This window comes from Lepidochelys olivacea (assembly GCF_965140295.1).
Source record: "Lepidochelys olivacea isolate rLepOli2 genome assembly, chromosome: 1".
Lineage (NCBI taxonomy): Eukaryota > Metazoa > Chordata > Testudines > Cheloniidae > Lepidochelys > Lepidochelys olivacea.
Window position 1 is genome coordinate 249109188 of NC_140411.1, and position 16827 is coordinate 249126014.

The window sequence follows — 16827 nt, forward strand, 5'->3', positions numbered from 1 at the left end:
GCATCAATGACAGCCTGGGGTCCAATCGTTGTCTCACTGGTTTCATATCACACTAGCTTAGCTTGCAAATAGAGATGTTTGGGGGGCTGGAAGTGTTTGGAGGGGATATGGAGACCCATAAAGCATGGGCTGGAAATGGAAGAGATTTCTAGAACACCAGCATCTTCTGACCCTCTTCAGAATTCCTGGCTATGCTGGGGGAGGCTAAACAGCTTGTTGAGATGCAGATAATGCTCTGGCTGTGGGGAGCAAACTGCCTCTGCTTGTTGGCTGGGCGGTTACATGGGTGGCAGTTTCAGAGGAGGCTGGGGTGAAGGGTTGGGTAATGCTTGTGTGGTTCCTGAAGTCTGTGAGGAAATACATGGCAGCCGAAGTACTAAGACGCTGGCTCCTCCAATGGAGCCCTTCACCATGGACTATTATTGCTCATGCCTGTGCTGGGAAAGGGATATACATGAGTAATGCGATGAAATTGTCTAAAGGAAAATTGAGGGTGAATATTAAGGAGGGCTTGCCAAGACTGAGGTGCTTTGGACTATGAACAGCCTGCCACAGTGCACAGGGGAAGCCTCATTACTCGAGTTATTTAAAACTAGACTGTGGTTGGAGAGGATATGGGACCAGGAACAGTGCTATACCTGAAAGGGGATGAAGGTGGTGGCCAATCGAGCTTTCATCTCCAAGTTCTGTTCCTTGTTTGGTGTGGAAGATTAGTCATAGCTAGAATCTGGTGGCTCAAGAACAGGTAATGGAGAAATCATTTGGGTCAGCGTAGTGGCTTGGTGCTTTTGTCCACTCAGTTCCCCTACTGCCCCTACTGTATTAGGGGAAGACGTATGTTGGATTTTTACACTTGGTCTTTTACTCCCCACAGTAAATGTGTGTGAGTCAGTGCCTAGCTTAAATAAGCCAGCCTGAAGCCTGTTGAGTAAAAGTTGTTACTGACCTACCACAAAGGTCAGGACTGTGCAATACCATGGTGCAAGGAAGGTAGGAATGTTTAAAGTGGGACTCTGGGAACGGTGTAGAAAATGTCTTCCATTTTTCTTTTTATTCCCATCTCCTCTTCCCTTTTGGCTGTGTCCTCTTGCAGATTTTTCATGGAGCAGAACAATCGGATATTTCAGACACTGATGGAGGTGTCAGCCAGCCAGGACAAGACCTTGACAGCTGACCATGCCCGGGGCATGGGCCTGGACCCACAAGGTGACCGAAGCTTCCTAATGGACCTGCTGGAAGTGTATGGCATTGATGTCATGCTAGTCATTGATAACCCATGCTGCACTTAAACTGAGGACAAGAGAGACAGGGAGCAGCGATGGCTTTTTAAAGACTATGGAACATTGCTTAGGAGCATCACTGGAACTCACCACACAGTCACTGGAAGGATCTCATTTATTTAATAACTTTATACAGAAAAGTATTTATAATTTTAAACAAAATGTGATTTTATTTTCCTTTCTTCAGGACTGACTGCTCAAGGTTTGGTTTGGTTTTTTCGTGATATCCATAGGAGCAACAGCACCTTTTCACCAACCCTCACAGTTGACATTGGCAACTGTTTTTGGCCTAGTCTGGATTTGTGAGGCGCTGGAGATTTCAGGGAAAGCACCTTCTCTCATGGGGACCAATGTGGAATCATGTATATTTGAGCCTTCAGGAGTTGACTGTGGAGAATGTCCCCTCCAACTGGGTATCGTACAGTGCTCCCCAATCTTTTCAACATCCTCCACCCTACTGTGTCTCTCACTGGGGACAGTTAATTATGCAAATTAGACTCTGTACACCCCACTTGCCCACCTTTTCAGCAGTTGAGTTGGAGTCCAACCACCATCCCCATCTATGGCAGAAGAAAACTGTTAAGACTAGATGTACTACAGGATCACGTGATCACTTTAAATTATGGGATGGTAGAAGGTGTTACAGTCTCACTTCCAGCATTTGAAAGGTGGAGTTATCTCAAGCCTACCCTCCCTTTTTCATGCCAGGAGTGCAGGAGAACAGAGAAGCTCTTCACCTCCTGGTGTCTCCTAACTCCTCTATTTATTAGTTGCATGGATCCTGCTTCGATTAAAGATTTTAAAACAGCAGGATAGTGTCCAGGTAGCTCCTGCTGAGCAGCGACCAATATCACAACGGCACCCTGCAGTTGCTGTGCTTTGCAGTCTCTTCTGAGGGCAGGCTTGAGCATCGTTGATAGAGCTGTGTGGGAAATGCTTGGCTCTAACTCCTCATCAGCACTTCCTTTATGGTTAGCTTCAGCAACAGAACAGGCAGAATCTTTCTGCAGGGTCTGCTACTTACTCTGGCTTCCTGTTTTGTTCTTCCAGTGCCATGAGTTTGTATCTGTTTGTGCTTAGCCCTGGCTACCTACCAGTTATTGTTCTGCTTGAGCGTTCAGTTAAGTGGATCATCTTTTGTCAGGCAGCTGTCAATGGGACAGTCCACTTATTTTTCAGTCAGAGATCCAACCTCTTGTAGCCCTGGTGCCTGGCTGGCCTTACTATTTGCAATGAGTTCCCTTGTGGCTTGGAGTTCTCTTCTGACTCAGCTGCCAGAAGAGGAAATGAGGATGTGTGTGTATTGGTCGGGGGGAGTCAAAGTACCAGATTTTTCTTCCTGCCCATTAGCTCTGCTTCTCCTCAGCATTAGGATTTCTCACTCCTCAGCAATGGGTGTGGGCCAGTGACCACTGGCTGGACCATAGGGCCCCTTGCTTGTTCCTGTGAAAGGCTGGCTCTGTTCAGCATGCCTTCCTCCCCTTGCAACACTTGAATGTATGGTGCTAAGTCCTAGGAGTAACTAGCTGCCTTGCAGCACCTGATGTTCTTACTGGCACTCGTTCAACAAGGGAGTACCACTGACTGCCCTGTCCTGGTGACTTCAGTAGGTTTACTCACATGTTGGAAGTTAGGCTTATGCTTAAGTACCTTGTTTGAACTGGGACCATAATGATCTAGCTGCCCTTTCCCCTACCCTTATTTCAGCATTGTGGCTCTCTTGTAAGCCATAATCCAGCATTTCATGTTCTAGCCCTATAGTTACTATGGAAGTGTTTCTTGACACTCCAGTCCTTCTTTCTTCTGGATTTTGCTGCTGGATAGGGTTCAGCCTGACCACGCTACATTCCCCCAGTTCCTTGTTTTAACCCATATATTTATTTACACACACCTCCCCCTCAACGAATACCCTACACTGCATCACTGATTTAGCGTCCGTGCCTTTTGAGGTGCTTAGAGGCAGGCACGTTCCATCTCTCCATGGAGTTTATCTCCAGCAGACATCTCAGCTGTTTGCTTGAGATTCAGGGTCTTTCCTAACCCAAGGGAGCAGAGAGCTTGATGTTGAGGGAAGGGAAAGGATGTGGCACAGGCAAATCAAGGCCCTCCTAATGCTAGTTTAACTAGTATAATACATAGCACTTCACAGCCTCCAAGTGCTGGGTGAGCAAAGTGGACTCTTTTTTTTTTTTCTCTCTGTTTCTCCTGGGCTCTGGCTACTTTCCTACTGGAGAAAAACGTGCTGCTACTTTTGTTGTGTATCCTCTGCAGTTGTATTGCATTAATTCTCCCAACAAGGCTAGGGTGTGACAGATGGAAGAATCTGAACAGAGCTGGTTGCAATTAAAAGGTCACTTCTGAGGAAGGCTTTTTCTTGATTTTTGTTTTGTTTTTCTTCTGACCTCTTTTTCAAGCAGAATCGCCCAATACAATCCACATTTGACTCTGCCTTCCCACCTCATTTCTGTTGGGTTCTATCTCTCTAGCCATCCCCACCCAAAGAAGATTCTCTCTGCAAGGAGGAAGGTATGGCAGACTTGCGTTACTAGGGCTTGAGTAACCTGTTAGGAATAAACAAAGGCATTGAAATGTGAATCACCTAGCTCCTTTTCGCTACTGCTTGACTAGGAGTTTTGCTCTGATCAGATTGGGGGGGCCCTCTCCTGCTCCCACTGAAGTCAGTAGTTCTGTTGATCTGAGTAGGAGCAGGCGTTTAGTTTGTATCCTTGGGAAGTTACAGCCCTCTGCAACCTGAGTCTTTCGAACATGTTTCTGAGCTGCAGCAGGGCTGTGTGTGTTCATGTGCTGTCAGAAAACCAGCTCCACCAGATAGCATTGCCAGAAGAGGATAAAGGAGGAGCAGCAAAGCAATGGCATAGCTAGGGTAAAAGAATCAGCTGTCTTGCATCCCAGCTCGATAGCTATAGCCTGTCTGGTCTCCTGTTTCCATAAGTCTCTCTTGAAAGGCAGATGCTGCAGGAGGTGAGACATATCCAAACAAGAAGGGTCTCCTCATTACCCTATTGGAGGGAATTTGCTGCCTAAATATGAGGCAGTGCTGTGAGTCACCTGCTCTGCCTCTCTGAAGTAATTCCTGCTCATGCCTGGCTTCTTGGTAGTGAACACAGTGGTAGTTCTGCAGCCTTAGGGTAGATGTGTGCAACCCAACAGTGCGGTAAGGGATTGCTTAAGAATTGCTAAGGAAGCAGTCACTGGTTTCTGCCTTTGAAGACAAAGCACTCTTGCATATATTTCCTCCTAGCATAACAGCCAACATGGATCTGAATTCTTCCCCTCTTCCTTCAAAAGTCAGTACTTGAGAATTACTGCAACCCTGGGTAGTGCTTTGCTGTTCTGGGGTTTGTTTTTTTTTTAAACACAATGCAGCTAGAACATCTTGGTTGAGGAGTGTATTTTGGGGGTGGGGGTAGAGGAGGAGAACGTGTTTAACAGTAAAGCTTGTTTGTTGATTGATTTGATTAAAAGGAGGGCAAGATGTGACAGCGTCTTTGTCATTGGGAACTAGTGGAAAATCCTCTTCTGTGGAAATTTTGAAAGTACTTTGCCTTTAAAGTGGTGCCTTTAGGTTTTTCTAAGGTGACCATGGCTGTTAACATTTGTAGTTGCATGCCATCTGATCCCCTCATAACAGCCATAACGGCCCTCCATACAGTTTCGGAACCCCGATTGGGCCCTCAGGCCAAAAAGTTTGCCCACTCTTGGTGTAATCCATTGTTCCTTCTTAAGTGGAGTACTTTGCATTTGTCCTTTTTGAATTTCATCGTATTTACTTCAGACCATTTCTCTAGATCATTCTGAATTTGAATCCTATTCACCAAAGCACCCACAACCCCTCCCAGCTTGGTATAGTTCACAAACTTTATAAGTGCACTCTATCTAAATCATTTGATGAAGATATTGAACAGAATCAGACCCAGAACTAATCCCTGTGGGACCCACTTGATATGCCCTTCTATCTTGATTGTGAACCACTGATAACTACTTTCTGGGAATGGTTTTCCAATTAGTTATGCACTTACCTTTTGTGGCTCCAACTAAGTTATATTTCCCTAGTTTGTTTATGAGACGGTCATGCGAGACAGTATCAAAAGCTGCACTAAAGACAAGATATACCACATCTGCTGCTTCACCCCCCTTGTTACCCTGTCAAAGAAAGCTATTACATTGCTTTGACATGATTTGTTCTTGACAATAAGGTGAAAAGTAACAGCATGGATTTATCTTCTTAGTGTTTGCAAATTGATTGCTTAATTATTTGCTCCATTATCTTTCTGGGTACTGAAGTTAAGCTGACTGGTCTGTAATTTGCTGGGTTGTTCTCATTTCCCTTTTTATAAATGGGCATTATATTTGCCCTTTTCCAGTCCTCTGGAATCTCTTCCGTTCTTCTTCCATGATTTTTCAAAGATAATTGTTAATGGCTCTCATCTCCTCAGTCAGCTCCTTGAGTATTCTAGGATGGATTTCATCAGGCCCTGGTGACATCTAACTTGTTCTTTCCCTATTTTAGCCTCTGATTCTATGTCATTTTCACTGGCATTCACTGTGTTAGATGTGCAATTGCTACTAATCTTTTTGGTGAAAACTGAAACAAAACATTTAATACTTCTGCCATTTTCACACTTCCTGTTCCTGTTTTTCCCCCCTCATTGAGTAATGGATCTACCCTCTCCTTGGCCTTCCTCTTGCTTCTAATGTATTCTTTTCTTGTTCCCCTTTGTCTGTAGCTAGTTTAATCTTTTGTGCCTTGGCCTGTTTAATTTTATCCCTACATGTTTGTTTATTCTTCATAATTTGACCTAGTTTCCACTTTTTGTAGGACTCTTATTTTGAGTTTCAAATCAATGATAATCTCCTGGTAAAGCCAGGGTGTCCTCTTGCCATGCTTCCAATCATTCCTATGCAGTGGAATATTGTGCCCTTAATGTCTCTTGAACTGTTTTTCCCCTTAGACTTGCTTCCCATGGGAATCTTACCTACCAACTCCATGAATTTGCTAAAGTCTGTCTTCTTGAAATTCATTATCTTTATTTTCCTTCCTACCATTTCATGATCACTTTCACCTGTTGCCTTCCCCTTGTCAAGCAAATCTAGCCTCTCTCTCCCACAGTGCCTACAGTCTGAAAGGGGTACATTTATTTCTCTGTCCCAGAGAAATAGCATAGTTCTGTCTATAGATGGTATTTAAATAGCCCTATTACCATAGTATGATCAGCTCCTATTCTTTAGTGTATGCTCACAACAGCCTGGTGAAGAAGGGAAATGCTATTACCCTGTGTTACTGCTAGGAAGTCTGTACTGGACAGGGAATTGAGTGCAGCTCTCTCAAGTCCCAGGCTTGTACACTAACCCCTAGGCCACTATTTCTCTGTGCTGTCTTAATAAAAAGGGGGCCCCAGATTTAGTAAAATTCTGCAGGGGCTTTTCAGCCAGTTTCCTTATTTACCAAATGGATGGTTAGAGCAACATGGTTTAGTAGACTGAGTACTGCTTGAGGAAGGCTGGAGTTATTTCCTCAACTGTTAGTGGCTCCCAGACAGCCACTAAGCTGCAAAGGAGCAGCTTGCATGGGTACAGTGACACTTGTATTTCTCAGTGAGAAGAGCAGCACTGACTTTTAAAGGCTGAATTGTTTCCACAGAGGGGCCAAGACAAACTTGCACACCAAAACAGCAATTTCATGTGTTTTTAAACTATTAAAACTCACATTTTAACATGACTTCTTTCTTGTTTTTCTGTCCTGGGACTGTAATTATGCCTTACGGGTTCATGATGAAAGCAGCAGGACTCAGAGCTTTAGGAAGCCTTGATAATTCACTGAATGCTGTAACTCAACCACTCCTGTTTGTATAACATGGGGGGGAGTGATAAGTAGCCATGCTTAAAAGAAACCCCAAACCCTCACTTTCCATAGCACCTACAGTTAGTTAAGCATAGCAATTTATACAACAGAGAGAAGGAAAGTGATAGCAAAATGCCACTGTTTGTGGTGTAGCTCTTTCAGGTAGGGTGGTCTCAAATGGGCAGTATTCAATTGGGCCTCAACCTGAGCAAAAAGTCTTATTTCCTTAGCCTTACATTCACCCTTTTTTAGCCAGGCCCCTTACACTGAAAAGCATGTTGCTGCAGTGATGTTTCAAAAGAGAAGGCAGCAGCAAAAGTGTCATTCAGGCACAGATGGATTTCCTACCAAGGTCCTGTAACTTGATAGTACAAAGGCCAATAACAAAGACAAAGTAATGAGTAATAGCAGGGACAATTTAACCTTCATGTTACACACTGCAGGACTAACCACCAAAACGAAGGACTAATTTTCTCAATTTAGAGGGCCAGGCCCCCCAGAATACATAAACTGTTAGGAATATTCAGAGGGTTAAGGGATAGAAAAAGAACATTAATCAGTGCAACAACTTCATTTCAGTCACTGTAAAGAGAGAAACAAAAATAATTAGGTGGCAGCTACTAAGAAAAGACAGTGACCCTTCAAGTTTGAAAAGGAGAGGAATACAATAAGGAATGGGATAAAAGGGCCAGTTCAATGCTTCTTTTTATATGCTATGCTGCTGCAAGAACAAAAAGGAGAAAATTAGAAAGCAATGCACCTAAACAGCATCAAAGGGCTAATTTTAGAGTGTGTCATTACCTAGTAGAACTTGGTGGTGCTGAATATTTTTTGAAGATCCAAAAAAAATAAATATTCAAAATGTAAAACCAACCACTCAAGGAACCAGCAAAGGGTTTGTTTTGCAGAGATGGTCTTCAAATATGAATGGAGCAGGATGCTCTCTAGGCAGGAGGTTTCCTTATGGAAGGTCTTCAGTATCTAAAGTTACACTAGCTACAATAAAATTAAGTGTGGGAACTGAAACTGTTAAAGAGCATAAGCTGAGGTCACAGAAGTATTTCCCACCCTCCAATACAGTAAGACATCATAGAATCATATAGAATATTAGGGTTGGAAGGGACCTCAGGAGGTCATCTAGTCCAACCCCCTGCTCAAAGCAGGTCCAATCCCCAATTTTTGCCTTGATCCCTAAATGGCCCCCACAGGGATTGAACTCTCAACCCTGGGTTTAGCAGGCCAATGCTCAAACCACTGAGCTATCCCTCCCCCATTATGTAAGTGCATTGTAGCCTTCCTCCGAAGCATCCATCACTGACAAAAGGAGATAGGAGACCAGACTAGCTGACCTACGTATCTGTTCTTGTGTGGCAATTCCTGAATTTTATAAGCTCCCCTCCCATTAACCCCAGCAGCATCTTGTTCATAGTTTTTCCATAAATCGCAGAATTTACAGCTTTAAACACAGGTAAGAAAGGTGGCTCTAAACTCTCAAACCCACAGAAGTGTGTTTTCATTTCACTTTAATAGACACTTGCAGTAGAACGATAGCATGTATTACAGCACTCACCTGTAGTACCGTACATGGAACAGTGATGGCTTCTTAAAAAAAAAAAACAGACACCACTAACTTGATCTGTTTCTGAGAGTCAAAGTTACACTTTTTACCTCTTTGGTACTTGCCAAGTCAGCAGTTCCCACCAAGGTGCCAACACCTTGTGTGTTCACTGGCCAAGTAACTAATGACGCTATGGGGTTAATCAGCTTAGTGCTCTCCTGGGTGACCCCGAAGATCCTGATGAGACTGGTCCCTCTGAGGTGACTTCTCACTGCACTGCTGGCTGGAGCATCTGTTCTCTCCTTCTGGGGTCACAGAAGAATTCGAGCTTCCGGGGTAACAGCTTCACTTCAACAGGCATGGCCTCGTACTCCTCGCTATCTATGCCAAAGGAGCCCTCGGTGCCCTGTGTAGAATCAAGTGTAGGTCAGATGAATCAATTGTTACAATGATGCTGTAACAGTGGTACCTGGGCCCACTTATGTCTCCACTTCAGAGTGCTGCTGGGTTCCCTGCTGGGTCTTGACCCCCTCTGCCGTTTAGCCACACCAGTACATAGAGAGCGGTTACTGGCTGCACATACTGTATTAACCAGCTGTCATGTAAAATATTACCTCGCTCAGTAACTAATTGGCAATTTGGCAGGAATTAAATGCTAGATCCCTTTAATGGTCTGCATTGTTTAGATTTAAGGATTCTTTGCCCTTGGAATTACTATTTACAGCTGGGCTGAGTTTTTCTTTGAGATTGAAAAAAAAATTAAACAGTGATTATTTTGGTTCAAAACAATCCTGCTCAGACCTCTATTTTACACTGACACATACACAAAATCACCAGTGATTAATGCCAGTCCATCAACATGGTAATGGGTTTACTTTTGTACATAAACCATGTGCTTGCCTTCTGTTATTAAAGACCTCATCAGCAGTTAGGGAGTAAACGAGTCTGTCTTGACTGTATCCAGCCCTGAGCCGGACAGTTTTTGCAGGTATTTGCAAAGCCGGAGATTGTGATGATGTCGAAGCCATGTGTGAACGAGGATGCTGGCTAATGAAAACATTCATTATTCAGTCCAGTTGCCTGGGTGAGGACTTTACCAGAAGAGCAGAGTGCCAAAGATTCTCTCAACTCCTGGGAAGGGCCACTCTGCCAGGGTATGGATCTCATTTCTCCACAAGGCATATCAGGTCTCTAAAGAGGATTATAATAGCTAAAGATGTGGACATAACCTAGTAGATCGACTCTATACCCTTGCAAATGCAGGGCTTAGTCTTATTAAGATGATGTACTGGGATGTTAAACCCAAGCTAACATCTACCCTGCTGCCTTATTTTTAGGAGGCAACTAAAAATTAATCTGCTCAAACATTTCCTCAGTGTAAGGGCTGCCCACTTATCTAAGGTCTTGGGATTCATATCCGTAGCGCCTTTTGATCATTATTTCCCTCCTGGCCTCAGCTCAGTTAGCATGGGTCTTCATAATCCCACACCTCTGCTCTCCATCTTTTCACCTCTGGCAGAACCCTTCTAGACTGGCAATCTAAAGAAAGATTTAAGTACTCAGAGACTAGCCAGAGGGGATGTGCACACACTAAGACATGAACTTTAGCAGGAGGCTGTTTTTCTATCCTACTCACACTGCAAGCATGGTGACACTTTTTGCTGGCTGGATGGACAGGAACGAACTGCTTCTGGAGCTGGGCCACACAGTTCCTACACTAGCCACAGACATGTACAGTAGTGATGCCTGACTCGGGATTACATCTTGGGTCTCCTGGTTTGGGAACCCATTTGTCTTTCTGACGGGCTGCACTGGAGGTGGCTTGCCTTATTGACAGTGAGGACAGCATGACCACCTGTCAATGCTGGGCGTTGGGGTTTCTTAGCATGTTGCACTAAGAAACAAGTGACCCCGCTTTCCACAATTTCTGGCTTCTCACCTCTGGAAGCTGCAAGATGCATCTGCTGGCTTGGACACACTGACTTCCTTCAGGGCACAACTGGGGGTCACACATCTTTTGACTTCTGTTCAAATCAAATGAGGAAAAAGAAGTATTAGCTTTCAGCAGAAGCAACCAGGCTTACAGGCACAAGACATACAGGAGGGTCATCAAGTGATTGTTAATTTAATTTCCTCCTTCCAAAAGAAAGTATGAGAGCTTTTGTGGCTGCAAGCATGAGGGACAGTTAGCGCTTCCTGGAGGTAGATGTTGCTTTTCTGCCACACAATTATTAATGCACCTCAATACTGACCTTCAGCACCCCACGCTTAGTGATGCGCTGGGTTTGTCCTGAGCAGCATCTGCCCACTGTGTCATCTCATAGGGTGGGTTTGTGATGTCCACTCACACGCAGAGCAGCATCATTCCTGTCTTCCTCATTTAACATCAAACCCACAAAAATTACTGATGGCCTCAAAGAGCGTTCAGTAAATAGTTACGATTGAATACAGGCGCTAGAATCAGATGTACCTGTATCTTTAAGCTGGCGTTTGACAAAAGCTCTTCCAGTTTCATCACCGGCACAAGGTGAAGCAAAGGTTGCTTTATTAGTTTCACTCCTGTCTGGCAGTACAAACCCCCATTCATTTGACCTGTTCTAAATAAAATGTTCACTTTTGTAAACTTCGTCAGCCTGTCTCTCAGGTACTTACATGGCCCCCATTGCCTTAGTATATGAGCACCTCGATCTTTAACATGTTTATGTGGCTACAGTGGATTTAGGGAAGTATCATCATCTGCACTGTTCAGATGGGGAATGGAGGCACAGCGCAGCTAAATGACTTGCCCAGGAAGTTTGTGGCAGAACAGGGACACGAATCCAGGTCTCCCACGTCCCAGGCCAGCATGCTACCCTCTGGTTCATCCTTCCTCTCCAACTGGTAAAAATAATACTCTCATATATTCAGATCCTTTTGTTTTGTTCATTTATCAAGGGTTAAATTCACCTCAATGCACAGAGGCAGCACAAGGTCTATGCATTCCTAAGTCCCATTAACATATGCTTCATTTAGAGGGATTCAGTGGCACACAGACCTTTTGCTGACCCTCTGTACGAGAGAGAATTCCCCCATGCCCCAAAAGAACTGATCGCTGTATGCCTCTTCCTGTTCCCATATGCCAGAGACAGGCAGGTAAACAGAATAATACAGTCCCGACCTTCATGTATTGTGGCTCTCCAGAAATAAGCCAGAATAATCATGGCTATTTCCACACGAGAGTTACAGATCTCCAAAACAGGTGGAGTTGCTGCAGTATTATCTGTCCAGGGTTGTTCAATTAGGGCTTGTCTACACTTACTGGGGGATTGACGCACGGTGATGAATGCATCGGCGGTCGATTTAGCGGGTCTAGTGAAGACCCGCTAAATCAACTGCGGATCACTCTCCCGTCGACTCCTGTACTCCACGGATGGAGAAGCGTAGTGGGAGTCGACGGTAAGTAGATCTAAACTACGTTGACTTGAGTTACGCTATTCACGTAACTCAAATTGTGTAGCTTAGCTCAACTTTTTCCTGTAGTGTAGTCAAGGCTTAAGGTACAGAAGGCTGTAACAGGCTGAAAAGAAAGGATGGGGGGTTCAAACATCACTCAGTAATGGATGTCCTATGAATATATAACCAGGAAAGTCCCCTCAAAAGAGTTATGTGACTTTGGGAATGCAAACACTCTTAGAATTCATGCTGTGAAGTTGTGGGGGACAGGGAATGAGGGAACAGGACCACAAATAGGGGAGGACGACAAAACCACAGAAAGGAAAGCTGAGATACCACAGGAAAGAGACAGGTGAGGAGACAAGCAATGTAGACATTGGGAAGTTTGTTTTTAACCATCTATATTAAAAGATTAATCAGTGAATTCAAGGGAGTTAACTTTCTCATAGTAGTATATATTTATAAATCACTGACAGCATGCAATGCTCTTGATTTATACTGTGCTTTATAAACAAACAGTTAGACACCTTCCCTATTTCAGAAGGGTTCATGTGTTTGAATCCTGCAAACACATCTGTGCAGGCGGACCCCTCTGTCTGCATAGGGCACCACTAAAGTCAATGGGCCTCCACATGGGTGCATACTCTGCCTATGTGGATCAAACTGCATGATCAGGAAAGGCAAGACAGAGACAGGGAACAAAAGATCAGGAAAGGGAGCATGTTAGAAAAGCAAACAGGTACGCAGCTAGAACCAGTGTTAAGTACTCCTCTAGAGGTCCTACATAAGGGTCATAAGGGGTTTACTATTTATTCAGATCCTTACTCTGGTCTCTTACTCAGAGTAAGAAGAATCAGCAACAAAAATACATAACAATAACGAAGTTTTCATAGGCAACGATATCCCACTATATACTCTAACCTACACACACAAAGAGGCAAAAAGCTATTCACTGCATCACATCGCCAACTGGCAACACATACTGTGGCTGGAACATACCCCAAAAGAATAATTATCCCCCTAGTCCGTTACCTAGTCTCCAGCAGTGGCCAATGCTAAACGGTTACGAGGAACCCAAACCCCATCATAACGCACAACAGTGTACAATGGAGAAATGCCTGACCTACTCCACCTGGTAACCAAGCTCATGCCCTTAGGTGATGTCCCTTATAATTTTATACAGAGCTCAAGCTGGGGAGCGAGAAAGAAAATTAGTAGTGGTACATCGGGTATCTCCTCTTTTTCCCCCACAGAGCAGCAGTTTGAAGTGGGGCTATGATGTAATCACCTCAACTTAAATATTGATTTCATCCTAGCTGCTTGTTGTTATTCACATCTGAGATCTACAGACCTGGGGCCATACAAAGCACATGGTATGACCTAAATCTCACTTTGCAGTCCGATGGCATTCAGCCTCCAGCACTCCTTTCAGGTTCCAAAGCGTCCACTACCTTCAATCTCAACCATCTTCTGATTTCCCACACAGATTGAAGAGAGGGAGGCACTATCAGTCCTGACAGATTCTCCTCAATGCATTTCCACAAACTTTTCCACCCCCTGGCGAGGTAAAACGGGACAAAACTCCTCTGCACAAATGATTCCTCAAATGCTTCCAAAGACAAGCTCCTCTGCTCTGGTGGCTGGCAGCAGGGACTCTGTGATGAGGTGGCTTTGATGGTGGTGTCCTTTGAGACCTTTTCTTTCAGATGGCATTTTCTATTGTTGTCCCTCTCAGTCTTCTCTTTTGAGGGCTGAGCAGACCCTCTCCCTCTGTTCTCTCTTTCTTGATTTACCTACAGAATTCTGGGAGTAGATTAAGAAGAGGTGTTGGGTGCATGCTGCCAGCTGCATGAGTTTACATTCTTCCGCAGCTTTCTGCACGAATGTGTAACCAGTCACAGAATGTGACATACTGCTGGGAACCATGTATCCATGTATCCCATGTAGCCAGGAAACAATATGTGTTGGGTGTGTTGGTGACTGACTGGGAATGGAAGATACTTTTCTCTCTGAATTCCCGCTAATTTGCTGGCACCTTCCTGGTGGTGAGATGTCCCAGGCAAGATCACAAGCTCTTTCCCCCCCTCTCCTGGTAAGGCAGATTCTTTTTGCTGCCGATGGTAACAGTATCATAAACATTTCCTTCTATAAAGTCTTTACAGCACAGATTCAAATGGCAGGCAACCTACAATCAACATGGCTGATTCAATTTACACCCAATGCCACCTGATCAGTTATGTATTCATAGTTCTGAAGATACTGTTCCCACTGAAGTAATGTGGAGTGCTAAAATAAGTTGCCTACTACTGCTATTAATATTGTAAACAAGGTACAGATGTGCAGTAGCCATGCGGCACCTAAAAGCTGCTTATGACATTTCCACACCTTTCCATCTGGTTTCACTGGAGGGGGCCCTAGGACTGGAAAACAGCAGCTGCAACCAAAAGACCAGCCTGCTGGAATAAGCAGACTCTGATATTGTGGGAGACTCCTTGTGACACTTCTCTAGAAGCCTCACACTCCACTTCAACAAGGAATAATAATGTGATAAATTTGGAATTGAGGGTACTTAGAGGAGGTAGGAAAGAAGCTCAGATCAGCACCTAGTGCTTCCTTTACAGAGCAGGAGAAATGAGCATCTCACAGGAAAGCATTGCAAGCAGAAGGGAAGTGGTGAATAAGGAGGTTAGAAGACTCCAGACCTCCTTCCATGTACCAGGCCCCCATGCCTGGAACCCCTGGTCTGCCCATGCTGTCACTCTATTTGTTCAAGTCCCTCCTTAAAATGCACTTCTTCCAATGGGGCCTTTCCAGCTGAGACCTTACTTCAGAGGTGTGTTAGTGAGCTGAGGGACTGAAGATCTTTATCCCGTCCCTTAAAAACTGAATCCTGGCACTAACAAAGGCATGTGCCAAACATCACCAGTGCTGTCACATTGATTCTGTTGTATCCCAGCCCCTCCATCGTTCATCTAAACTGCAAGATTTCTGGGGCGCGGATGTTGTCTTCCTACCTTTCTTTAAAGCACCTGGCCTCTTGATGGTGTTATACCAATAATAACGTCAGTCAGCATTGGAGAGGAGGAAAAGGGGAGGGTGCAGAAATCGTGGAAGGTAGGGAGGGGCGTTCTAGCCACACAACATTGGCTCTTGCTTTCAAAACAAGAAAATTAAAGTAAACCTGGATTTGAATGAACAAACCCAACAATCCCTAAAAGGCATTCCCCACTTTTGTCCTTGCCACACAAAAGCCAAGAATACACAATCAGTTTTGCGACTCATCTAGAAAATCTGACATCCTCCCCGTACTCACCCCCTATTTATGAAGTCTCCCTTGCTGACTGTATCTGGTTCAATGCAAATATTCATGGAGTCTTCTGTGCGCTATGGAAGAGATTTAAAACACAGACAGTTAGTGTTTCTGCAGCATCACACCCTCCATACTCTCTTTAAGGAGACAGCCCATTTCCACATCCTGAACTGTCCCAGGAAAAGAGGGTTGGGTTGGTTTGTATTTTGTAAGGGATGAAAGGAAAAAGAATTAATTTTTTTCCTGACTTAAATGGTCAGCGTCAGGTTTCGAATGTTACCTAATGTTTCCTTACCAACCATTATTCTGTACTAAACACCACATTACATATTCAACAAAAATATTAAACCAATTTTTATCATTTTACCGTTTATGGCATTGGTTTCTTTTTGCATTCCGTGCAACTAGTAGGACAATGGAAGTAGGCTATTCAATCTGACTTCTGTTCACAACAGATCCTACCTAGTCAACGCCTCTTCCAGGTTCTTATGTAGCACAGTGCTACAACAATTGGCCAGCAAGTGCTGCACGAGGAAATGTTTATTCATTTTAAAAAAAACCTATGCCCACTGGAGTTAAAAAATATGAACGATGGAAGCATTTCTTTTGGTCCTTGATTCTGTAAAAGCTTATCTGTAGAAAAGGTAGATTTGGGGTCAAAGTATAGCTGACATGGTCTTTAAAGTCCTGGCTCAGTTGACCGGTTGTCTTGATTTCTCACTTGCTACATGCACTTACATCAGGCCTATACTACGAACATTTGCCCTTACAGTAATGTTGGTTAGGGGTGTGATTTTTTTTAACAACATTTCTATTATGGCAAAAGCCCTAGTGTAAATTCAGCTAGACTGGCAAAGAAGTTCTTTTGCCAGTATAGCTTATTCCATCTGCGGAACCGGTGTAAGCTACACGGGAAAAAGCACTCTTTTGCTAGTACAAGCTGAATCTAAACTAGGAGGACTGGCTGATATAGCTATACATGTACAGCTATACCAGTCAACTCTATCTACTGTAGACTAGACCTCAACCTGGGATGGGAGGGAGGAAGGAATGACTCATGTTACTCATCTGAGACGCCGATGGCTGATTAACGAGCTATGTGATAGATTCCAAAGAGTCTCTATCCAGTCCCTTCAGGCTGGGGGGACAATGACCATTATATGTGGTCTCAGGGATGAGTGTAAAAGCATGGAGGACTTAAGGGGATCCAGATGGGTGGGGATAAGACATGATATGAAGATGCTTGTTTAACGGGGGTGAAACTGCACGAAGGTAAACTGTTTTGCTCCTGCAGCCACTCACCCAAAAGGTGGCCAGTTCATGGGGCTGCACTGGTGGCCACGGCAGTGAGCACATGCCCCTCCCCATTGACTAGTGAAGTGCC

The 16827-nt window shown here is 44.2% G+C and overlaps 2 protein-coding genes across 4 annotated transcripts in view; one reads left to right on the forward strand and one right to left on the reverse strand.

Moving 5' to 3' along the window:
* DENND11 (DENN domain containing 11) overlaps positions 1 to 7020 on the forward strand; it is a 30186-nt gene extending 23166 nt beyond the window's left edge. For both annotated transcript variants that reach the window (XM_084616789.1, XM_084616788.1), the window contains exon 9: positions 1094 to 7020. In XM_084616789.1, the coding sequence (XP_084472915.1) occupies positions 1094 to 1289 (196 nt within the window). In that variant the 3' untranslated portion in view covers positions 1290 to 7020. The remainder of the gene's footprint in view (positions 1 to 1093) is intronic.
* A 1629-nt stretch (positions 7021 to 8649) lies between these two features.
* The window catches only part of AGK (acylglycerol kinase), a 59622-nt gene continuing 51444 nt past the window's right edge, over positions 8650 to 16827 (reverse strand). Inside the window, exons 14-16 of one of the 2 annotated variants that reach the window (XM_084617374.1) lie at positions 15447 to 15517; positions 10641 to 10725; positions 8650 to 9107 (exon numbers count right to left, since the gene is read on the reverse strand). In XM_084617374.1, coding sequence (XP_084473500.1) covers positions 8970 to 9107; positions 10641 to 10725; positions 15447 to 15517 — 294 coding nt within the window. In that variant the 3' untranslated portion in view covers positions 8650 to 8969. Of the gene's footprint in view, positions 9108 to 10640; positions 10726 to 13014; positions 13937 to 15446; positions 15518 to 16827 lie in introns of those variants that run through there. The other variant, XM_084617375.1, reaches the window with a different exon arrangement.